This window comes from Hippocampus guttulatus, chromosome 14 (genome assembly GCF_054856545.1).
Source record: "Hippocampus guttulatus isolate MCC_2025c chromosome 14, RoL_Hgut_1.0, whole genome shotgun sequence".
NCBI lineage: Eukaryota > Metazoa > Chordata > Actinopteri > Syngnathiformes > Syngnathidae > Hippocampus > Hippocampus guttulatus.
In genome coordinates, this window is record NC_141274.1 from 4,400,365 (window position 1) to 4,425,724 (window position 25,360).

Below are 25,360 nucleotides of genomic sequence, written 5' to 3' on the forward strand. Positions count from 1 at the left end.
CCTTGCATCCCTCCTTCCATACTCACACAATCCTTGTCACCCACCTTCCATCCTTCCTCCCTCGCTTTCTTCATTCTTCCTTGCCTCTCTTTTTCCTTCCTTCCTTAAAAAGGTCCATTTAAACAGCGTATATCTACTTTTGTACCCCAATGTACACATCTCTCTTGTCCACTTTCTGCTCCAATGCAATAAGGTGAGGATGGAAATAGGTGAGGTCGCGCATGCGCACAAGCGGCGCCGAGCTGCCAGGAGGACGCCGAGCTGCATACCCATCATTCGAAGCGAAGAGAGGAGCATCATCTTCATCAGTCTCATCCTGCCCTCCATTACCACCACGCTGCTACGAGCCAGCTGAGACAGTTTTTTTTCCTCTGCAATAATCCACCCTTGGAAATAATACTAATAATAAATAAGTGCCATCATGTCAGCCGGTGGAGATTTGGGGAACCCCCTGCGGAAATTTAAACTCGTCTTTTTGGGAGAGCAGAGCGGTGAGTCACACCATTACAGAAGCTTCCCTTGCAACCCACCCTTAGCGGCCAACATGTTTATTATGATGCGAATGTCCCCAAAAAAAAAAGCTGGGGCTGGGGGGGGGGGGGGGGGGGGGGTTGTTCAATTGCAAAAGATGACGTGGTGCCTGTCTTCCTTTTTCTTCTCGTCTATTGTGGGGGAAACGGGATTAAGCGAGACTGAGGAGAGGCACGACCGAATCCAAACAAAATAGGATCAATATCTCTTATTAGTTGTTTTTTCCCGAACATAAATTGCTGCTGTTTAGCCTCTGTTGCGTGGGGCGGTGTTTCGCTGTTTAGACGTGCTGCAGTGGCCCACAAACACAAGCCGACTCTTTCTTTTTTCTTTCTTTATTATCACGCTTCTCTTAATTCTTGTATTTGTTGTATATATCTTCAATCCAACCCATAACACGACAGACTCCTCTATTATGTCATCGAATGGCGTTGTTTGTGTACGAGTCCCATGCATGTGTCAGTTGGGGACACACCCAAGGCTGCCGATGTCTGCTTCTTTCTGCAGCCTCCGGCTCGTCCCCTGTCATAAAACAAGCGCACAGCCAAAGACGTGACGTTACACAACGTTTTTGTGTGTGTCTGTGTTCATGTGTTAGAGTTGCAACGATGACTGTTTGTGTAATGCAAACAAATGGCAGGCCTTCCAGAAAATAATACACCCCCCCCCCACACACACACAACACCTCCATCAAAAAACAAAACAAAAAAAAAACCCCACACAAAATAATACGTGCGCGTGTGTGGCCTTGTGCTGCAACATCGCTGTCCGTGGTGCTGAATAGAGGCCCGGCCCAACACCCTGTTCGTGTGTTTTTGCGCAAAAAAAAAAAAAAAAGGTCCACCCAGAAGGCAGCATCTCCAGGTTTAAAAATATATTTAAAAATTACATTACTTATCAGATATAGATATCTGATTGTCACGGGTATTATGCACCCGCTAGTTGAGATGCAAGGCGTATTGGGGGAAAAATAGGAGTTGTAGCGCTTGAAATCGAAAAGGTGACTTTTGCCTTTAAGAAAAAGGGAAAAAAATGATGATAAATAAGAATAGAAATAATAAAGTGGTAATTCTGATACCAGGCCCATAGTTGTAATTTGTATTACAATTCCCTATGGCGAGAACAAAGTCGTAATATTAAGAAACAAAAGTCCTCATCTTGCCGTTTGTTAAACAAAATGTAAATATCCTTGATTCATTTTTGACTGTTGGTTTCAAAAGTTGTCTTGTACACTCCTAAATAACGAGCCTTCAGCGAGTCACGCGCACTGTTTAATATCCTTCTGCTATCTTTCAGTGGGAAAAACATCTCTCATCACCAGATTCATGTATGACAGTTTTGACAACACATACCAGGTGAGACGCAAAACTGTCACGTAAATATAGCAAGTGTGTTATAATTCCCTTCTTTGAAGTCATATTCCAAATGTTGATCTTGTTTGGGCTCATTTGAGCACACTACAAATGTCATAATGCCGCCTTTAATCCAGATTACAATCTTGTATTTGTATAGAAAATGCTGATTATGTTACTAATCTTGGTGTCATTTGGTTTGCTATCAAATGTGGCTAGCGAAGCAATATCATCAACGTAAATGAATATGGATTTATCTTGTCCTTGGCTGTGTGATTAAATCCTGAAGAAGACAATTAAAATGAAGCAGATTAAATCGGATTTATGGCTCCGCCTTCTATATATCTTTTGGCATTTGTAATTAATGAAGCTGCAAATGAGCCTTTCTCCTTGTGTGCAACAGGCCACCATCGGGATTGACTTTCTTTCAAAGACCATGTACCTGGAGGACCGAACAGTAAGAAGCATTGGTTGTCTTTTAGAATGACTTGATGGTCAGAAATATTTAGCAGGTTTTACATTTATGAGAGTTTGCATTCGCCGTGTTCGATCAAATCGGGGAGGAGCACAGAAAAATCACTCTCTACAAAACCCCAAACCAAGGGAACACTCTGGTTTATCATTGACAATATGGTTTTCCAAGAAATTTGTGGAGGAAAAAAAAATACTTTTCACTCACCCCACACAGCAAGATGATTGCTCAGGATAATATTTTAGAGATCAAAAACTCAAAAATTTGACCCGATTGTTAGTATGGGGTTTTTTTCCGTTCAGGTTTAACTTTTGTGACAGTTGGCTTCAACTGTTTTCTTTTCGAGACGTCTGATGAGCAACGCCTTTGCTGACTTTAATCAGAAGAGGTGAAAATTGCTCAAAATTGGCTAGAAAGCCATAATGTGTATACAGTGTTTATTTGACTATCGTTCCGTATCATGTCACAATCACAAAGTTCATATCTTATGATGATCGGTCTTGTCCATTTTTTCAATAGCTCAGGGAGGGAAAATCATTCCTAACTCATTAACTCCCAAAGACGTTTTTAAACGTCTTTTCAGACTTGGTCTAGAATTGGCTGGTACTGAATGAGTTAACAAACCCCACGGTGCAGGATAGTCACTTAGGATAATCTTTAAAACACATCTGACAGTCGAGATTGTGTTGATCGGAAGGTGTGAAAAATGCCCACATTTGGCCCAATCATGGAGTATGGCTTTGCCCAACTTTTTAATAGTGATCAAGTTAAAGATTTTACAATAATCAGCATAGGCTATTTTCCGAGGAAATAAAAAGCACTCTTGACACACCCCACACCACAGGATAATCACTCAGGATAATCTGATCATTTTCACTGACTTGTGTGTGCTTCACGTTTTCAACTTTTACGATTACATGACCCCAGTTAGCCACAGTCTATGCATGCCAAACAACTGAATAATAGCTCAGAATAAACTCCAAAACATTTGAAAATTCGGCCTTTACTGATGAAAATTCTCAAATTTGGTCAGATTATCCGTGTTTCTATATCCTGCTTCAGCAAATTTATAGGCTACCTGACCCCAGATTGTCACAGTGCATCCACTCCTCTGCATCGGATAAATGACACAGGATAATCTCTCAGAGACATTTGATCATCTGCTTTTTGATTATTTTGTTTGGAAGGGAGGAAAAAAATCTTCAAATTTCATCCCGATGTTTGGTATGTGTGTACCCCGCTTTAAAATTGTTCCTTGCTGCATATAGTGTCATTTCAGCTCAGTAGGAAGAAAAAAAATCCTGTTTGACTAATCCATGATGGGATTTCGTTTCTGCCTAACACGATTAGCCAAAGGTTATTTCTGATGGTAATAGCATCATTGTGCTAAAACGTCTTGACTGACTCTTCTTTTTAATTGGGAAGGATGCACTATAGTTGAAAAGTGGTTCATATCGTATACTGTCGATGTGTATAGGTGAGGCTGCAGCTGTGGGACACAGCTGGACAGGAGCGTTTCCGGAGCCTGATCCCGAGCTACATACGGGATTCCACAGTGGCCGTGGTGGTCTACGATATCACAAGTGAGCAGCTCACGTGTTTGTTGTCCATCTGCTTAAATGGGGCACCCTCGCTGTTTGTGCTTCCCATCCAAAACTGTTTATGATTACCTGTATTAATAGTTTAAAAACGAAATATGGAACAAACTATAACCAAGACACACAAATGTACCTCGAATTAGCTTTGAATGTTGGCTTCAAAATTGGCATTGCAATTTTTCAACAATACCATCACCGTTAACTTTTGAAGTCATCTTCCAACGTTAGGTCCACTTTATCCCCCATGTTTGTTTCGAAAGTTATGTTGAATATTAGCGTTAACATTACTTTCTGAATTCAACCTCCAACATTAATTATCTTCTAACATTATGTATTAACTTCAAAACCAAGCCTTGACATTAGCTCCTAAATGTTAGCCAAGGATGACAATGTCAGCTTCCCGAACGTAAGCTACAGATAGATGTTGGTTTCCAAATTTATATAAAATATTCAACATTAGCTATTGAAATTCGCTCCAAGGGTACCATCTGAATTTAGCTTCCAACAGTACTTCTAAGTAGCTCCAATGTCAACTTTTAAAGGTAGCTTGAATATTAATAACTTCCAATTTTAATTTTCTACATAAGATTTCAATGATTGTTTTTGACGTGTAATTCCAATGATAACATTAATGTTACCTCTAATTTTAGGTTCCAATGCTAGTTTCAAGATTTTCTCGAACGTAAGCATCCAGTGATAGCTTCCGTTGTTTGTTTAAAACATTATTGCAAATCCTAGTGTCAAACTATGATTTATCTCTTGCTAATGTGTTTGGCATTTGGCTATTAACACATCTTGATAGTTATTCTTTTAGAAATGTTTATTTGTCAGATTTTAGCGTTTTGCCAAAGATTATAGTTTTCATTTTGATTAAATATAATGACATAATTATCCACAACTAAGGTACTGTCATTTTCAGTGTAATGTATTGGATCCCTGTCAGTATTATCTAGTTTAAAAATAAACAAACTGGAATTTTAAAACGTTCAGTGCAATAATGGTCCAAGTCCAAAACTGGAATAAGCCCGCAATAGTTGTCATTACCTCCCTTTAATTGACTAAATAAAATGATGTATGCATGTGACATATTCCTCCCCAGATGTCAACTCGTTCCAGCAGACCTGCAAGTGGATCGATGACGTCAGGACCGAGAGAGGAAGTGACGTCATCATCATGTTGGTGGGCAACAAGACGGATCTGGAGGAGAAGAGGTGAGGCGGCAGCGTAACATTGCTCATCAGGAGGTCGATGCTGATCAAAATGGCTACCCCCCCCCCTCCCCCACCTTCAGGCAAATCACCATTGAGGAGGGAGAGCAGAGAGCCAAAGAGCTGAACGTCATGTTCATTGAGACCAGCGCCAAGACGGGCTGCAATGTCAAACAGGTGACACGTTCTCCTCAGACACATCAAGGATACTACAGTCGATGAATATCTGGTCTTCTTCTACTGTAACGTTTCCCAAAATTTACTGAGCCAAGGCATATGTTTTAAAAATGTCACGGCACACTCCCAAGCAAGAATGTCACAAATATCAGTCCTCTATGAATAACCTGAAAGCCATATTTGAGTAATATGATGGAAACAGAAAATAACTAAATAACTACGAAGGTAAAGTGACCTTGTAGAATATTACGTGTCTTAAAGTATCTAACTTGACTGCACTTAAAAGGTGGGGTTCGCAGTTTTTAACCTCACTTCACAAATCAGCCCTCCCCAACAAAATAACTGCGCTAGCAACATAAAGCTAGCATTAGCACTGTAAACAAGCCAACGTCAGCCACGCCTGCTGAGTTGGTAGCGTGACTTATTCGCAATAGTGTTACTATAACACAAGATTTATCAGTTTGACGTTTTATTTTTTTGAATGTACAATCAAGTAGAAGTCAAAAAGAGGTGATAAATGTAACTGTTGAGCTGAAATATTGTTCATTCCTCATGGCTTTTGAGATCCCTTTCCTCGGCATCTGTTTGTTAGCCTTGCTCAGTTGTAAGCAATATGTGAAAATTCTATTTCACTCCAGTCACAAAGTATTTGCTTTCCAGACTTACAACATGCATCATGTACAAAACACTGCCTTGTATTCAACAATAGAAATCTGAATCGAATATGAAAATGATTTTTCTCTCTGCCTTCTTCAAGCTGTTTCGTCGTGTTGCAGCAGCTCTTCCCGGGATGGAGAGCCTTGACGATGCCAATCATGAAGGCAGTATCCTTAACGAACACGGCCACTGAGTCACTATTGAGTAGGCAAACATATTGGCTGCCTTCATTTTGAATCACTGTCAAATGGTTTGCTGACATCACTGCACAGGAAGCTCAGTCTGGTTCACTTTATCAGGAACATGACCTCACACACTACCATCTAGTGGACATTTGACAAACTGCCCAAAGGATATTACCCTGCACTATGCCACACAATAAATACTATGCTTTCCCTTACTACAGTATATATGTATATTCATACCATACTATAATACTATAGAATTTACCATACTAACATTACATGCAACAACTGACATACCATAATATTATATACATGCTATGCCATTCCAGAGCACACCATAGTAGACCATGCTGTGCTACAGGTATAATATGCTATGATATACTACACTATAAGTTTTAAAAATGGAGAGAGAGGAGACTTGTCTCATGTTTGGCAGAAGGTCATTCTAAAGGGGACAAGGCTTAGTACTTGGTACCTCCAGTAGCGGTCTGGTCCACTGAGCTGAGGCACCAGCCAGGTATGTAGAGGTGGAGGAGCTCGGAGAGGTAAGGTGCGACGACACCATTTAAAGATTTGGACACAAATAAAATCATCTTAAAATTAGTTCTAAAATGTACAAGGAACCAGAATTGGAGTTATCTGCTCCTTCCGAGTAGCTCTAGTTAGGAGGCGAGCAGCAGCATTTTGGACCAACTGGAGATGCTTGAGGGAGGACTGGCTGGCTCGAAAATACAATGCATTATAGTAATGTAGCCAAATTGTAATTTAAGAATGGATTACTGTTTCTAAGGGCTATTGAGAAAGGAGAGGCTTTACCCTAGCCAGCTGCCTAAGATGAAAAAAATGGTTTTAACAACAGCACCAATATGAGAGTCCAATTGAAAAATCACTCCTTTGTCTTCAGCAAGACATCGATCTGAATATCATCCGCATACCAATCAAAGGAAATACTATGCTTTAGATCATAGGTGTCAAACTCAGGTCCTGGAGGGCCGCTGTCCTGCATGTTTTCCAAGTCTCCCTGTTGCAACACATTGATTCAAATGAACAGGTTCAATGTCAGGCTTCCGCAGAGCTTGCTGATGATCTGATCATTTGAATCAGGTGTGTTGCAACAGGGAGACTTGGAAAACATGCAGGGCAGTGGCCCTCCAGGATCTGAGTTTGACACCTATGCTTTAGATGTAACCCAGGGGCAGCAAACACATTGAAAACAGCAGGGGCCCAAAACGGAACCATGTGGAACTCCCACCACTATGACCACACTGTACCATAGCATACCATAAATTATACTTCACTGTACTGTGCTCGATTCTATATGTAATATATTTATCGTATTGTGTTGCTTTGTATTTTTCCTTAAGCGGCACTTTCCCAGTGATTGACATTAAGCTGGACAAACCGGCGGAGCCGAGCGTCCCCGAGACCGGGTGCTCATGTTAATGCCGAGCTGTGATTGGCCACAGCTCCCTTCACGCCATTGGCTTGTTGTGTTGCTTTAACAACTTCCTGGTTAGCCTACAGTTGACTCTAACTCCAATTGGATGTACTCTAGGATGTATCTGATTGGACACATCAAACGTTCTCTCGCAATCAGTTGTTCAGTTGTAAAATATTGTATACTTTGTCAATATGTAAGTGACCAGAGGATGAAAAAGAGAAAATGAAAAGGAACACGAAAACGTTTTTGGAGGGGGGAAAAAAAATAACTGCAAAGGGAGACCAGTTTCTTTTCGCTGTTATGTTTTGTATTTTTTATATATATAAACAGGGAACGCACCAAAATTGATGCCTAAGCATCAAAGGAGAGTTTTAGGCGAGAGGCTAGTTAGTGGGGTGTTGGTTGGCCATTTTCCACCCTTAAAATGGCGGAACACGTCTGAATGTCTGCAGCACGCATGCATGCTGATCCGATTTATTATTGTTTTGGGTTTTTTTAACCGGCCTGACTGCTCTCAGAATGTTTTCTAGCATCTCTCTGTCTTTCTCTCTATAGCATCGTCACATCTCACACAACTTCCTGTAGGTTCACATAACGGTAGCTGTGAAAAACGTGGCACTCTCTATCTCTCGTTGGGTTCAACTTTTATAGAAATTGTACTGTGCATTAAAAAAGATTAATAATATGAATAATAATAATGTACAAAGAAGACAACCGCCTCTCCTACCCTGCGCTCCCCTCTTAAATCCTAATCCTTCCCGTCCACATGTTTAACGATCCACGGTAATGCACTGCACTGTATATAATAATGTAATATGTATGTTGTGAACGTCCTCTCTGTCCAAGTGGTCCTTGTTCACCAGTATGAATACTGTGATAATGTTTCATGATTAATAAATGACCAATTAAAGGGCTTCACTCTCCTAACTCGCAACACTTACATGGTGCCAAACGTGATTTCCTGGGATCAAATGCACATTTTGTATCACGCATAGCAGGGGCCAGGACATCCTTCGTATGTGGATAGTCATTAAATTTAGGAAATGAGCCAAATTAACAATGGGCTGGCTGAAAAGCGTGATTAAATTGATTTTATTGTATTTTATCCCATTTCCACTTACGGGGGAGCTGGAGCCTCATCCAAAAATCTTCTTTAATTTTAATTGATTCCTTTACATATTTCATGCAAGCTTTAATGTAATTTAAATCTAATCTGTTTTTGAAAAGCCTTATTCATTTCAGGGACATGAGGTAGGGCCTTATTTTAATTGAGTCTATTTAATATTTTGTGATTTCATTTTTTTATTTTATTTAAATATATTCCAGTTCCTTTTATTTTTAAATGATCAAATATTTTATGTGCTTTTAATTTGTGGAGCCTTGTCTGCAAGGCTTATTTGACTTTATATTCATTTATTCCACTTTTTGTTTGCACTTATTTTATTCCATTTATTGTCTTGTATGTATATTGTATGAAATTATTTTTTTATATCTCATTTTATTTTCTGGCACATTGTACGCAAGGCGTATTTTATTTTCTAAACGTTTATACCATTTAATGTTTTATTTCATGCAGCCTTTTCTGCAAGGCCTATTTTATTTGAATGCTTTCCATTTATTGTTTTGTTCTATTATCAAACAATAAAATATTCATGCGAAATGGTCTTGCTGAAGTGTTCTTTCTGGTTTGGTGCTGACAAGACAAGTTGAACTGGAAAGAACCTTTTTCCGGACGACTAAACGGACGCCACTTTTGTTTTCCTACTCTGAGGTATTCCCCTGGCTGGATGTCGTGTTATACAATCCCCCCCATGGGTCTCTGGGTAGGCAGGCAGTTACATTTGTGGTTGATTCATTTGAAGGAATTTGGGCGTCCCTCAAGGTACTCTAGTCTACCCCATAGGACTTCTTATTGGATTCCAAGATGTGTATTTGTACCTATTCCAAGTTTGGAAGTACAGTATGTACGTTCGAGATAAAACATTAGAAAAATGTTCCATCTTTAAATTAGCCACGCCTTAACGGTTCCACTCCAAGTAGCTGCGAACCACTACAGGTATGTTCTCAAGTAAAAACATGATGATGGTCAAAATGCAAATCCTCCTATTTGACGGAGGTGTCAAATTCAGGTCCAGAAACGAAACCTTGCCAGTTTGTCTTTAGCCACAGGAGCTTCTACTCAAGAGCTCGTTTACATTCAGGTTGAGTTGACGATTCTGTGGCTAAAGACAAAGACAAACTGCGGCATGTTTTATTTCCTGGAACTGGATTTGACACCTCTGTCAAACATGAGGATTTGCATTTTGGTCCTTCAATGACTTTGACCACGAAATATGCAAATGATCCTTTTTTTTTTTTTTTTTTTTTGGAAGGCCACACCCCATCCATGTAAAAGGGCATTCCAGTGAGTTTGCTATCCACCTCCAGTACTTTGTTTGAGGCTCAACAGGTGCATCATGTCCCGAGTGGAGGCCCTGGCAGACCCCCGACTTGGCTCGCTCTTGAAGGGTCTTCGCACGGATATCGCCATGGCAGTGCACGACGCCTTCCCACTGGTTCACGGCTTGGCTGACAAGAACGTTATCAGTGAGCAGATGCTGAAGGTGAGCCGACTTCGCCGTCAGCAGCATGCTGCTTTTTCGGATTTTGACAAGTCGATGCGAAGTTTGGAGGAGGAACTTTTGTATCCATCCATCCATCCATTTTCCGAACCGCTTGATCCTCACTAGGGTCGCGGGGGGTGCTGGAGCCTATCCCAGCCGTCTCCGGGCAGTAGGCGGGGGACACCCTGAATCAGTTGCCAGCCAATCGCAGAGGAACTTTTGTAAATATTCAAAGTTGGCTGTACGATTACAGCCAAAATGGTCATCGCAATTATTTTGATCATTGCCGTGATCATGATTAGGAATCACAATTCGTTATGTTAGGGAAAACATCTGTATTTTTACTGCAGTGCTCTTCAACAAAAAATATGGAAACAATTTTCAGTGCAAAATGAAACTTCCAAAACTCTGAAAAAAATCAATGCTAAATTGAAAACGAAGGAATATTGAATGCTGAAAAAATGTGTTTAAAATGTTTTAAATTATTGTTTTATTAAATTTTGTTTTTTATTTTATTTTATTTTTACAATCCCCAGGAATTCTTCAAAAACTGCTCAATATACATTTTCCATGAGAAACAGGGAACATTGGTGGGATCCTAGTCAAACTTTAAAAATACTGAAAAAAAGAAAAAATATATGAGCGCTTGCTTGTTCGGTCAACAGCTTAATGAAGCTGAACCGTGCCATCGCCCACTGGTGGTAGGCTGACTCCTGGTTAAGAACGTGCTTTATTCGATATGCAGGAGATCCCGCAATACTGTATAAATAGCTCAGACGATCACGATTATTTAATCGTAGCAGACCAAATCGTCGTCCTTATTAAAATTCGATTCATTGTGCAGCCCTCCAGCAAAAGCAAACGGACCGTTTTAAATTACGACCACGATTCGTATTTTCCCGTCTTTTGAAAGCAACACGTTGTGTTAGCGGTTGCCACATATGCCTGGCAGTCAATAGATCCAAGCTTGAGTCCCCATCTCAACATCTGTGCGGGTCATTTGGTAGTTAATTAACGTGACATTTCATGACACCCTTCCACCAAAATTCGCACTTCAGTTCCCAAGGTGAATTTGGGGACTTTTTTTGTGCGTGCGTGTGTGTGTGTGTGTGTGTGTGTGTGCATGGTTAAGGACACTGTGGCGCAGGAGGCCCGAGACGGAATCCACAAGGCCATATACTCGCTGATCTCGTGGGTAATGGAACAGAGTGCCTCCACCATGCAAGCCTTCTGGAGGAACCTGAACAAGACCTACAACCTGGACAGTTACCCCAAACTGCGAGCACTACTCGCTCCCCACATTGCCTGTACGTGAAGTTCACGCCCCATACAAAGCGACAACAACTTTGAGGTTTTCGCCATCATTTATCATTTCATTGATTCTTGCGTCCGATTTTGTGTGATGAATTGCCGCATAATTCCAACGCAGCAAGCCGCGTCGCGTCTCCCCAAGGCAAGAAGAATCGCGGCAAAAAGAGGACCCACAAGGACAGGGAAGATCAATATCGCACCACGACTTGTGACGGGACTGCAGGTAGGACGGCGTTACCTCCCCCAAGGAGCCTTTCATTGTTTTATTGCTTAGTCATAGAGCTACACAAAACAATATAATAAAATACATCTTTATTTATATAGCACTTTATTTACTCTTCTTTACTGAAGAGTTGAGATAAAAAAAACCCAAAATAACGGTAATATAACAACACATAAGACATGGACAGCCATGCAATTGTAATCACTATTCCTGCATACGCCTTCTTGTTTGAAGCAGTTATAGATGAAAGAGGATAGAATCGAAATGTTCTTTCACCAGTCACACGAAAAAGAAGCTGAAAACGTATTACTTTTTTTTTGGCAAAACAATCAATTTAAATGCCGAAACTAAAATTTTGATCAGTAGATATAAAAGTAGTCAGTAAAATTTGACTCCTTCTTGTCCCTCAAGGGGAAATTCAACAGTATTATATTTATTCATAAAAAAAATCGATATATTTATTAATTTAGTAGTCCGCTTCCCCAGAATGCAATATTTAATTAAATACATCATAATTGCTTTTCATGGATATTGTAAGTGCTATGTCATAAAAAAGTAACAAAAAATATGTGTCTTACTGTCCAATTATCAGCAGCCCCAAACAAAGCAAATGTCCTCATTTTAATTAAATAATCATGCATTCATTGAGGGAAAAAAAACTTGTTTAATAAAAAAATCAATCATTTCCCCTAATGTTTTAATCAAATAAACTATTGACAAAATCGTACCTTTTTTTTCCCCCTCTCAGCGGGTAAATTCAAGTTATGCAAAGTGAAGAGTGAAGCTCCTCCCCAGCAAGCCGCGTGTGGCACAAGTAAGTTCCACTTCACACTTTGTGAGAACTTCCATTTCCAAATCCAAGTGGATCTTTAAAGCTAACGCTTGTGCTTCAGTGTCGGTCCCCACAGAAGGACGACTTCCCTCATCGTCATCTGCTCGCGCCGCCACTGAGCTGTCAGTCAAAAGTGGATCTTCCAGAGATGAGGTTTTCCACTCAGATGGCAAGTCCGCATGTTGGCAACACACTAAAACCCTCAAAGACCAAGTTCCCTGGTGTCTTTTTTGACATATCTGCATCACGCCTTAAAATACTGCAAGGATCAAGAATTACTCTTGACACGCTCTTTCTTGTCTTGATGAAATTAGCCTTTTTTTGAGCCAAAAGCAAGCATGGATTTTGTTACCGCCCAAAGTGCACCCCAAATTTTATAAAGCAAATGATAGCATGGCTTGTGTTTTCCCTTGTGGAGGCAGCACTACATTTCCAAAATGCCCCATGATGTACACCTTGTCAAAAATTCCTCAAAAAAGAGCCATCACAGGCTCAAAGCTTGAATTGTCTTTCATTACACTGGTCCAAAGCAAATTAAATCAGAGAGGTCTCTATGTTTCACGAAACATATTTTTGATGCAGGTTTAAAAAAAAAGTCTCTTTTTTTTTCCAGCACCGGGTTGTTGTGATATTTCATTTTTTTTTGTTTTTAAAAGCTTGCACAATAAGGATTATATCATGCGTTGTAATTTACTGCTGTGACGTTTCACAAAAATAAATCCTGTTCTCTGCAAGAGAAAAAAACAAGGGCAGATCAGAATCAGTGCAAAAAAAAAAAATCAAGAAAAGTTTTTTTGCATCTCTGATGAAAAACAATGAACATTTAAATAAAATCGTTGACCAGTGTTATGCATTTAATTGTCCTGAGAATATATTTTTTAACAAAAGTACAGTGTTATAAAATTTGTTTTCTATCAAAAAATATTCAACTTTTAAAAAATCTTTTTGGGGCAATGCTGGAAGATGCTTTTGAATTCACTCACAGTATTACTGCATACATCACTTATCAGAAACGAATGCATACAAGCTCATTGCAGCTCTGCTTACCTTTTAGCTTTGTCATAGTATGCCAATATCTGCGTCAGACTGCAAATTAACAGAGTTTGCTCATACCACTGGCTACTTGAACCATATCGACTCCATCCGTCATTTGAAAGTGGTTCTGGCTCTTCTGCTAGCCTAGCTGCCAAGTCACGGCTGGAGAAAAGACATGTTGGCTTGCTCACACACAAACATTTTCACTCACTTGGTTTAATTTCAAACTTGATGGGTGGGCAAACACTTCCATTTGTGTCAAGGCACTTAAAACGTTTTTTTTTTCCATAAACGACACTATTAGATATCAAAGTGTGCAAAATATCTCTGCCTAATGTTTTCTCCTCAGGTTCTGCCAGAAAGTGCATCAAACTGCCAGGAAACTTTTACAAATGTAAAGAGCCCAAGTCCAAAGTTGCCATGGCAACCTTTCAACACAGGAGGGAGACAACAGCAGCTTCTGGACAGGTCCCACCGGTCCACATACTCAGGAATGTGTGAGTGTGTTTGCATCAACGTGTATGTTTTGTGTGTGTGTGTGTGTGGTGCGCGCATGCAGAACCATCACAACGATGACGAGTGTGCGGCGTGCAAAGACGGAGGCCAGTTGATCTGTTGTGACGGATGCCCGCGAGCTTTTCATTTAACCTGCCTGGACCCTCCGCTCACATCCATCCCCAGGTTCAAGCTTACGCCTGCAAGAATAACAAAGGAAAAACGAGACGCTAGGGCGTTGCAACCGAACAAGCTACTACTCAGTGTTGCCAACTTTGAGAAATTTCTAACCCTGTTAGCTCTTATTTTTAAAATATATATATATTTAGTGACTTTTGTGGTGTTATTTAAGAGTCGGGAATACTCTGAGATGACCACATGACCGGATGCTCTCCCCTTTGAGTCCAGACTGGAAATGAATGGCGCAAAGCCGCGACTATCTAATTTGACCAAACAACAACAAAAGAACAGTAGCGACAATTTTTAGTTGACTTTTGTGGTGCGACTTTTGGAAATTTGGCTTTCCCTCCAGGGGATTAATTGTTCACCCCTCTGCATCCAGACTGCAAATGAATAGCACAATGCCACCACTGGCGAATTTAACCACAGTGACCCAAAAAAAGCAAGCAACAAATCAAGCAACCTTTTGTGGTATGATTGGAGACTTGCAGCATCTAGAAACTTTCTCTGGAGCAGATTTCATCTCGACGTCCAGACTGCAAATGAATGGTGCAATGCCACCACTGGCGAATTGAACCACAGTGACTATTTTTGAAAAATCAGAAAGCAACAAATTGACCGACTTATGTGGTGTTGTTAGAGACGTCTAAATGTTGTGAGACTCCCACCAGAGCAGCAAATGGCTCACCCCTCCGCGTCCGGACTGCAAATGTGTAGTCACCACTGGCTGATGTAACCACATATGTTTGCATCATCGATAAATACTGATAATAACCCACTTTTGTACCTGCAGTGGTTCTTGGCGTTGTAAGGAATGCGGTGGCAGAGAGGTCAAGGTACAAAAAAGCCAGCAAGCTTTGCAAGTAAGTAAATGACACTAACACGTGAGCACTTAAAATGATTGGGATTCCTCTTGAATCCTCTTCAGCGCTCGATAGCGAGTTGGCGCCGATCAGAGCTAACTTGGAGCAAAACAAACAGGGTACATTTTAGATTGTCAAGTCTTCTTGCTTTTATTTTATTTGTATGGGTCCAACTTGAAATTTAAGGTTATATTATATTACGAAGAAGATAAATAGGATGATTCAATGAAAAATTCATGACTGATTGGCAAATTAACGAGTTACTAGTGCCGAGTATTCTTGCTCTTATGCCAGTCCACCATTCTTGTCTTTTTTTTTCTTCTCTTGAAGCTAACCACCAACTCATCGTGCTGCTTAATAGATTTAATGAATTACATATGCGCAAAATATGAAAGTATTCCAATTACAATAACATTAAAAAGTAGTGTGGCCCTCTTTCCACAGCCTCCGCAGACAAACTCTAAGACCTCCACCGTCGACATGTCATTGTTCCCCTTGCTGTCCTCCACCGCAGCCTCCGCAAAGGAGGTAAACACGCCCCCAACTGTTTTTATAGTGCGCACGGCACATCGTTGCTGGCTGAAACGTTTGAAATGTATCAAATGTAGAGCCCAGACGCGTGCGGTATTTGTCACCTGGGAGGAGGAGACCTCGCTCGTTGCCTTCAGTGTTCCAAGTGTTACCACCGCCACTGCCACTTCCACATGTAAGTCCCAACATCGATACAGTGCTACCCCTACTTACGGACGTCTCTTCATACGAAATGTTCAAGTTACGAAACGCCTCAACAGGAAACCATTGCCTCTAGTTACGAAAGAAATTTCAAGATACTAAAGGTAAAAAAATACAGTATTGGCTGCTACTCGCAGCTTCGAGTTTCCTGAACGCAACATACTTAGAGCTACTCTGCCATTGGCTATTCCGTAGCGTCATCCTGGCATCCCATTGGCTAAGAATGTGTTTATGTGTGTCGATAGAGAGATTGATAAGTGTCTATGCAGCGTCCTCGTCATTCGCCCCTCGGGCCACGAGGTGTTCCGATAATTTTACGTAAATGTGAATCACCCAGAAAAAAAGGTGTTCACCGGCGATCGCTCACTATGCTCACGTTTGCCTTGGATATTTTCAAAGGATTGTTAAAAGGCGACAAAAGCAAACGTCCTTGGATCAGTTCTTTACAAAACACTAGGTAAAAATTTCTTCTGAGAGAGAACATGAATTAAAGAGGGCAAAAAATGACGAGGACGCAGTTAAAAGTTAAATGACCATCATTTTTCTTTTTTACTCTATTCTTTGTTTTTTACATGATACACAACTTTCATTTATTGTGAAATACCGGTAATCTCATTTTAACGTGTGCTAGTGACATATTTAATACATTTTTATGCTTTAGAAAACATTTATGTCTGAATTTGGGGGGGGGGGGGGGGGCTTGGAACGGATTAGGGCATTCACATGGAAAATGTGTCTCTACTTCCAAAATGTTCTAGTTAAGAAATTTCTTCCAGAACCAATTAATTTCGTAAGTAGCGGTACTACACTATATTTCATGAAAGAGTACGGATGCATGGATACAGTCACGTCGTCCCTCAAAAATAAAATCAAATAAAACCACTAAATGAATACCTCTGTGACACTGTCAATCAAAAATCGAATGCCATTCATTTTAGAAACATTTGTTTCAAACTTGTGGTACAATGATCAAACGCCCGAAAAAAAGCAACTGTGACACGAATTTGAAATGCCACCGTCTGTGTTTTGTTAGCGGACGATCCATCTGTCTGTCGTGCTCCAAGGTGTTGGTCAGCACTGCAGAAAAGGAGGCCGACGCCAAATGTTTACAGGTGGGTCTGTATTTTCACTTACTCGATAGCGCCCCCTGGAAAGTTTGAACGCACCACCTTCACAAATCAACACTAAAATGGGCAGACACGTCGAACGTACGTACATGTAAGAGGTTGTATGAAAAGTACTCACGCATGGATTTCAACACAAAGTCGGCCATTTTGATTTAAGGCAGTAATTTTGCTCTCAATTGCACTCCTGGAAAGTTTGATCAAATGAAACACCAGTTTGTGTTATGAACACGAAATTGGTTAGGCATGTCTATCCTAACAGGGCATAAAAAAAGTCTCATGTCACAAGTGAAGGGGAAGTCAGCCATTTTGGGTTGGAGGTACCAATTTTGCGCAAATTAAATTTTTGGGTTCCTACTGGGAAATTCTCCCAAATGAGTGCCACAAAATCCCTCATTTTTTGCCTGCACCATTTTATGATCATTCCAAGTCTTGTCCTTGAGCAAGGGGGTGCAAGGGCCCACCCCCAGTCTTAATACAATGCTGTTTTTCAGCTTGCCACAGCGGTGCATAACCCACACGGCCACGGACAGAGCTCATCGGTTCAGAAAGACGAATTGGACTCCGTCCTGGGAGACGTGAGTGGTGCTCAGTTACACATGTGATGTAATATGTTTAGTATGTATCGTTGGGGTGGTGGGCCTGCATAAATTAGAGTCAGATGTGTTGGGTAGCGTTGCGTCATTTCATTTCATTGAGTTTGGCACTTTTTGGAATTCTCGTTTCACTGTAACGGTTCTCTCAGGAATACGCCTTCATGATTAAACTTAGTTTTAACTTTGCGATCATTCAAATAAGTCCAATTCAATTACAAGTCAGCGTAATCCAATTGGTGTCGACTTCGCTTTGACCCAAAACAATCCAAACCAAACCTGATGTGCACTGACATGATGAATATATCAACAAATTCCAGAGGATCGGCGAAGCCATTGTGTGCGTGTTCATTACATGACGTGTGTGTGTGTGTGTGTGTGTGTGTGTGTGTGTGTGTGTGTGTGTGTGTGTGTGTGTGTGTGTGTCAGCAGACCTCCTTGGATGGCATCCTGCAATGGGCTTTTCATAACATCTCTCAGCCTCTTCTTAACACTCACGGGTGCTACCAGTGACTTGGAATTCATTTCTTTTCAACTACACTTACCAGTATTACAACTACTATTGAAAACAATTAAGTCATTTTACAAAATATCAGCAAATGTCTGTTTTTTGATGATAGCTCATGAATGCTGCAAGAGAGGAAATGTAAGTCTCTTTGCACATTTTCTTAACTCAACTCTGCTGTATTTATCGAGCACCGGTGTATACAAAGTGCTGTACATGCAGCAAAAATAATTTAGACAATTATTTTCAATAGTGAATATTGGATTTGCAGTGGATACAAATCTCTGTCATGACTTTATGGGGCCTTTAACGATTCGATGTGTTTATTTTGTTCACTTTCCAAAAAGGTATATGTAATTTAAAGATTTAATTTTCAGTTGCTCAAACATCTTGCTGTATTTTTTTAGTATTTTATCTTTTATACTTAATGTCGGCTGGCAGCATGCCCGCGCTGGCCCACTTCGTAGCGTACCGACAATGATGTAGCAGAAATGACAAACCAGAAATGATGCATGTTACCTAGCAATGGGCAAAGCATTGCCCCGGGTCTCCTCTTTTTAAAAAGCTATCTAAACTGTAGCAGAAATTAAGCACACTACAATTATTGTGTTAACAAAGAGAAACAAAAAATTAAAAATGAAAAAGAAAAGAATTGTCTCAAATGAACTCAGTCTTTCCGAGGACTCTTGAGCTGCCCAACAGGGTGCCTGACGCAAAATCCACAGAGCACAAACGCAGCAATGAAGAATGACTCACGCCGTCTACATCTTGCTGCATGAGTTTTCTGCTTGTTAACTTCATCACAAACGCAGACACGCTTCAATATAAAAAGAAAACAATTACCGCAACAAACTCCACACATCTTCCAGAGGACATGTTGCTGCCCAACAAGGTGCCTGATGTAAAATACCAAAGGTTCTGCTCAAACCAGTGCAGCAACAAAACACAACAATTATAGGAAATTCACAATTGCCGCTTCCGAAGAAACAGTTCCCAGTCACACAATGACTTTTTCTCCCTTTCTGTCATTTGTGTCTCAAACTTTAATGATATTTTTTACAGCGTGGGATGTTTGATTCGTTGCTCAATAGTGTTGAAGTCATGGGATGCTGGGGGCCGTATCTGATTTAAGGATGCAAGAATTGCCTCCTAGAGTTGGTGTTTGGAGTTTTACCGCCGTCCAGATGGCAGTTGCACAATCTGGCGATGAGTGAATTCACACTCTCATTGCAGCAGATGGTTTCAATCTAGCGAGGTATGAATGCACAGAAATGCCTCCATCACACAGGAATTCCTCCAAGACTATTACTCTCATGCAGAATTGAGTTTTGTTTTTCATGGGATTTGCAGAGTTTTAGTTTGACTGCCAGACAGCGCACATTTACACCCCTCGGTATTTGGCCGCTTTTACTACCAGCTCCTACGGGCCCCGAAAAACACAGGATGACGAACATGCTCCTTTCACACTGCCTAGTATGTGTGCAACACTCCATTGCACACATGCTTTAAAAATCACATTGGAGGGGAGGAAAACAAAAGAAAAACATCCACCCATCCATCATTTATCCACATGTATGAAAAACATGCTAGGCCAGAGACAAGCCATTTTCAGATAGTATCAGAATGTGAAACAAGTATGCACTAAATCCCTCAGTCGAGGCCCAACAGGCACCTTAAAGTTATTCCAGCTGCATCCTAAACATCTGGTAACATACTTCTTCACTGTGTTTACTACTAGTGTCAAGTTCTGTTATGAAGTAGATCCCAGAAACGTGGACAGGAGTAAAGTTTTTAAGTTTTATTTACAGAAAACGCCATATATTCAACAAAGCTGACCGGTAACAAAAGTGCCAGTAAAATACGAGAGAAACATAAATTGCTTGCAAAAGGTAAGTAGGACTAGATAACGAAAGTTACTTGTCATAAAAAGAAAAGGAGATCCAATTTCGAGAAATGAAAATACATTCACAAGCACGGCAAGTGAATTATCCCACAGAGACTTGGCAGCTTGGTAGTCCTTAAATATTGATTAATATTGGCAGCAGGTTTGCAGGCTGGAGGGAAGGCCCTCCTCTGCCACCTGCTGGAGATACACAAAAACAGAATCATGACACCGAGAGTGACACGCCCACTGTAGCAGTCCGGGATTTGCAATGTGCTTTTAATAAGGAAAGGATCTTTCTATAATATTTGACTTGATTTTACAAACACATAATCCCAATGATCGAAAGTAAAGAATAAAACAATTTGTGTATCATAACTAATTCATTGCGGCTCTCTCTGCTGTGCAAAACATGGCCACCAGGGCTGTCTAACACAGTTATGCAGACACAAATTAACAAGAGTTTCACAACTCCTTGAAGTGACCGGATACTGCAATATTAGTTGTTGTTGTTGTTGTTGTTTTTATCAGAGGATAAAGAATACATGCATATGAGTATTGTTATAGTGTCTGTCTACATGTATTGATGCACTATTTGTGTTCAAATCTCTATTACTAAAAGCGGCCTGCCAAGAGAATGCGCTGCACAGATATGCCAAGAGTATGAATCACATTGTGGGTTAAACATGCATAAAAAATGCCACTTACGTCCGGCTGATAAGAACATTACTTTGTGCTTGTTCTCACACACGCACACAAACACACATCCTGTTACAATTCCAAGAATCTACACACACGCACACGCATCCTGCCAGCAGTGTGTTGATCACAGCTTTGGAATCCTTTGGAAAAATCCTACAAAATAATTTCCCATGCTTCTGACCAGACACCGCGTGCCTTAATAAAAGCTCTTTGACATTATTTGAACAAATTACACGAAAGGATAGAGAAGTACAGAAAATGTTTCTCAAGTCTCGTGCAAATACAGAGTACAAGGGTGTCGCAATAAAGCGAATGGCTCCTCACTGTTGCCAATTTACCAACTTTTTGCTGCATTGAACAACTTTTCTGATACCTCTAATGGCTATTTTTCTACTAAGGCTAATGCTACTTTGTGCTAAAACTGCAGCTCTGCCTACCTTTCGGCTTTGACGTGATAGTTCTCCCTTATAGTTGTTTGAAAATATTGGAACTGGCTGGCTCTCTGCTCAGTCATGGGTGGAAAGGTTAAGATGTTAATTCACGGAAACTGTGACATTAATTGTTCCCGCTAGACACTCAGCTGTTGTGTACAAGAAAACCAGTCAACTAGAAACCTCACATGACCTCACCCAGAAAACGGGGGAGGCATTATCCCTCAACCTTTACGCACTGTGATGTCATTTTCAGTCGACCGCAAGTGGCAAAATGGCTACCCCCTGAGATGGACACAAATTGGAGGATTTTGCCACTTCATTTGACTGGAAAGAAAGTTTTGGACACATTTGTGTCATGAAGGCCTCCCCCGTCTCCACCAAGGCATAAGCCTTACCCCATTTACAGTGTTTTACATAGATTTACCTGGCCCCTACTTTTTTATAAAAATAATAAAAACAATATAAGCACTAAATGGAAAGGAAATCCATTTTAGAGGCACTAACCACGTTGTTGCAAATTTGTGACCTGGATCCTTTACGATGCCTCCCCTCAACTGCAGTTAAGTAAATAAACACCCCTGGCCAGTATTTGCAGAGATGCGTTCCAAAAAACAGGCATTTTTAAAGCAGCTTTGCTTTGCATCTGCAAGCTGTATTTTATTTTTTGGGGAGAGGGGGTGGGCGGGGAGCGCTGTTGGGTTTCTTGGAGACCTGTCTCGTAAGGAATGTCCTGATTTAATTGTACAATGTGTTGATTTAGTACAATGGTCCACTTCCAACATTCCAGAGTTACGTAAGAACGTTGGTGAAGTCAATAATCTCACCAGCAACTCTCCCCCCCCCCCCCCTCACCCCCTTTTGTCTGAAGGAGACCAGAACATACTGTGAGTTGAGGGAGAACACACTGTCAACACACTCACATGCTTCTCATACATGAATACAAATTTTTCAATATATTTGTACAAAGATTCCACTGGAAGGGTAAAAAGTTAACAGGCCAGGTCTTAAGTACTGATTCTGAGCAGAAGTTAAAGTAAATGCCAAGGTATTAGTGACTTATTTTAACCAACTCAAAGAATGAATAAAGAAGGGTACGCATATGCTGATAATCGGGATACATTTCTGCCCGATTTTCCTGATTCTGATCAAAGATCAGATTTGGCTTGATTATCAGTATGTGGGTGCCCTATATTGCTGGTGATTATTCTGCTTCACGTCATAATCATCGGGTCCGTATTCAATTCTGAGCCTAAATATTGAGGTTTAAATAATTATTATTGTCAGGCAGATTGAGAGAGGAAAATTACTTAACACACCTCACACCACAGGATAATCACTCAGGCAATGATAATCTGTATTTTTGCTGAATTTGATCGCAAGGGTGAAATTAGGGCTCAAAATCAGCCGATTTATCGGTACGCGTGTCATCACTGAACAGGAGTCCTATTCTGCCACAGACGATAATCGGGGTTTAGCTGATCATTTATTTTTGCCAACCCTAAATGTTTGCCTGAGCATATTGGGAATGAAAAAAAAATGCTCTCGACAGACCCCACACCATAGGATAATCGCGCAGGATAATCTTTGAGAGACATCCGATAATCAGGCCTTTGCTGAAATTCGGCTCGATTATCGCTATGTGTGTACTTAAGACAAGACAAAGGCTCCTCACACTCATTTGTCCGGACTCCCTAATTGGAAGAGGCTTGCGTGATTATTTGAAAACAACATCCTGGCTTTAGTCTCAATGTCTGAACTTTAGCTTGAGAAGAAGAAGGAGAAGAAATGTGTTTGTCCGCGTCCCCCTGAAGAGCGGAGATAATGACATGCTGGCAGGGGCAGATTGCAGGGTTGCCATCGGCCTGGAACTGTAAACACGGCAGCGCGGCCTCGTTAGGACATTCCAGAAAGGTCCTCAACTGTGGATTCTTGGAAGAGTTTCCCGCTTGTTTGCATTCCTCATGTGGGACAGCAGCGCTAACAGAGTGGATAGCCTGTGATCAAGGCTGGAGCCTGCAGGCCACTCGCAAATTAGACCAGAGAGGAAACCGAGGCCAGCAGATGTCAAACATTCCAACAAAACCGTCAAATGGCCCGCGACTGATCCTTTTACGGATAAGACACGCGCTCTCATTTCTTGCTGTTTTTAGGTGGAAATTTGATGCAATGATATTTCATGCAGTCATAACATTTAATTCGGAGAAAATTAAAATAGACTGGCTACTTAATATCGTCATAAAGCGTCATCCCGCGAAAAACACACTTTGTGAAGTACTGTATGTTGCTAGCTTGACTTTCAAGTTTAGTTTGTTTGGTGATCAATTTTCAGCATTAAAATGAATTCATGAAAACATTCATCTGTTTCACACGCAGAAAAAAGTTCAAAACAAGAAATGAGTCTGTTTAGTTGAATTTACAGAGAGATACACATGATAATTTCAGGCCAACCTTCTTGTTTCAAGATCACAGGATTTTAAGCATAATTCAAAGCTTTGACTGATTTTGTGAGTATCCTACGGAGGAATGTGAAAATGATCACGCTGTCCAAACTTAGCGGATAACTACATTGCATCTTTTGACAGATAACACATAAAAAGTTCAATTTATTCAACAAAGTTGTATTTTATTTAATTTACGGGACAGCATTCTTGTAGAATTCCGCTAAAGAAGTCGGTTTAGCTACATTACATGGTATGCTATCTGTTGCAAAAGACAATTTTATCAGCACAATTTCGCAGTTTCATTGATTGGAATTTGGAATTATTGGTCAGACATTAGAAATTTTGAAAATAAAAAGAGAATCATAGCTGATGCAGACAAACAGCTCCAGATACAACAGAGGTACTGTATGCCGTGATGCTATGCTAATTGATGTTATAGCACCATGGCAACATGTAAAATCCACTTTTGCATCGGAATCTTATTCAAACATCAATTTTAAGCTCTTCAATGGCTGTTTCGCTAAACTATCAGTGCAGCACATGGAATGTTATCTCAAACTGCTGCCTTCCATTTCCATTGCTGAGATTAGCATTGTTTACTATTTTTGACTGAATTCCTAAGTATCCTATCATGTGGGTTATCATGAAATTGGATCCCGGGGGGGGGGGGGGGGATGTGTCTGTTTTTAGCATTAGCTGTTAGCCTCAATCATGCCCTTGGAAGAAGTTGAGCTGGAATCACGTAACATGTTGACAGCAGCATTTATTTTGCGTTGTAATGAATATTTTTGGACTCAGTGAAGCAGAAAATCCACCTTGGAGGTATATTAACATGCAGATTAGTTAGGAAGAGTTATCTTGATAAGGCTGGAAGATATCTTGACATGCAATAGAGATCATCACAACATTTGCGTCGTTTGTGTTGAAATATCATATTTAAAAAGAGTCAACACTGTGCTGATTGAAAAGGCACAAATAAATCCATGTGGGTCACAGCACAATACCTCTTTTCTCCTCTTGTGTGATGTATTTTGGGCCATTTGGATACTTCTCATAAAATTCTCCCTTTCTTTGCTCGTTCATCTTTTAAAAATAGAATCGGACAATATGCTTCTTTTAGTCCAGACAATTGGTGTTTTGTGTAGTTGTGTGCGGGACCCAACATATCTTACCGCTGAATCATCAGCACATCCAGACATTGATGCTTGGGGTTGTCTGGAAGATAAGGCATTTTTCCACTAGACACTTTTGGCGATGTGACCAGTAAGTTAATGCTAAACATGCTGGATGCTGACACAGGAGCAATTTGTTATTTATCTAGTTGTCCATTTCGTGAGCCAATGTGGGTAATCCAGTGCGCAGAAGGGTTCCCCCCCCCTCCCCCCAGCCTGAAAAGGTCTTGAAAATATGACTTTTAGGACCACTTTTAACAAAAAATATTCAATGTTTCAGCCCCATATTGTGGGTGTGGATCTCCTGACCCAAATACGGGCCTGCACAGTACTCTGAAAAAAAGAAGAGAATGGATAAAATTCAGGACATATTTGAGTTCAGACAGTCCCAGGATACAATTTCCAGGTCCTCTTGGCCCGAAAAGAATGATTTAACAGCAATAAATAAAGAAACTCAAAAATATAGATTTAGGCCAATTTTGGATTTGACCCTTTACTAGGCCTAAGTGGGACCTGGAAAGCACGAAGCAAGAAAAAAAATACAGCAATGTGATTTTGTGGCATGGGTGGATCGTACAAAATTGCTCATTATCAAACCCAACCACAAAAAAT

General features: G+C 40.6%; 2 protein-coding genes across 2 annotated transcripts; both read left to right on the top strand.

Annotated features, from left to right (window-relative positions):
• Positions 1 to 237: 237 nt before the first annotated feature.
• rab6bb (RAB6B, member RAS oncogene family b) lies at positions 238 to 8,535 on the top strand. Its single transcript, XM_086129798.1, has 8 exons — positions 238 to 491; positions 1,828 to 1,886; positions 2,287 to 2,340; positions 3,833 to 3,938; positions 5,053 to 5,164; positions 5,245 to 5,338; positions 6,096 to 6,162; positions 7,559 to 8,535. The coding sequence occupies exons 1-8, from the start codon at positions 422 to 424 to the stop codon at positions 7,621 to 7,623; spliced, it is 627 nt and encodes a 208-aa protein (XP_085985924.1). The 5' UTR covers positions 238 to 421; the 3' UTR covers positions 7,624 to 8,535.
• A 1,453-nt stretch (positions 8,536 to 9,988) lies between these two features.
• aire (autoimmune regulator) lies at positions 9,989 to 18,780 on the top strand. The gene is made up of 12 exons (XM_086129584.1): positions 9,989 to 10,224; positions 11,357 to 11,531; positions 11,654 to 11,758; positions 12,652 to 12,759; positions 13,975 to 14,093; positions 14,185 to 14,306; positions 15,094 to 15,154; positions 15,608 to 15,691; positions 15,772 to 15,869; positions 16,929 to 17,007; positions 17,514 to 17,597; positions 18,042 to 18,780. Exons 1-12 carry the CDS (start codon positions 10,078 to 10,080, stop codon positions 18,123 to 18,125), a joined length of 1,266 nt encoding a protein of 421 aa, XP_085985710.1. The 5' UTR covers positions 9,989 to 10,077; the 3' UTR covers positions 18,126 to 18,780.
• Positions 18,781 to 25,360: the final 6,580 nt, after the last annotated feature.

What these genes read in the sequence shown, in the direction of transcription:
- rab6bb (XM_086129798.1), top strand. Translation starts at nt 422, where the DNA reads ATGTCAGCCGGTGGAGATTTGGGGAACCCCCTGCGGAAATTTAAACTC. An exon ending in CTTTTTGGGAGAGCAGAGCG is followed by an intron (nt 492 to 1,827) that starts GTGAGTCACACC and finishes GCTATCTTTCAG; the next exon opens with TGGGAAAAACATCTCTCATC. An exon ending in TGTACCTGGAGGACCGAACA is followed by an intron (nt 2,341 to 3,832) that starts GTAAGAAGCATT and finishes CGATGTGTATAG; the next exon opens with GTGAGGCTGCAGCTGTGGGA.
- aire (XM_086129584.1), top strand. Translation starts at nt 10,078, where the DNA reads ATGTCCCGAGTGGAGGCCCTGGCAGACCCCCGACTTGGCTCGCTCTTG. An exon ending in CCGACGCCAAATGTTTACAG is followed by an intron (nt 17,008 to 17,513) that starts GTGGGTCTGTAT and finishes GCTGTTTTTCAG; the next exon opens with CTTGCCACAGCGGTGCATAA. An exon ending in TGGACTCCGTCCTGGGAGAC is followed by an intron (nt 17,598 to 18,041) that starts GTGAGTGGTGCT and finishes TGTGTGTGTCAG; the next exon opens with CAGACCTCCTTGGATGGCAT.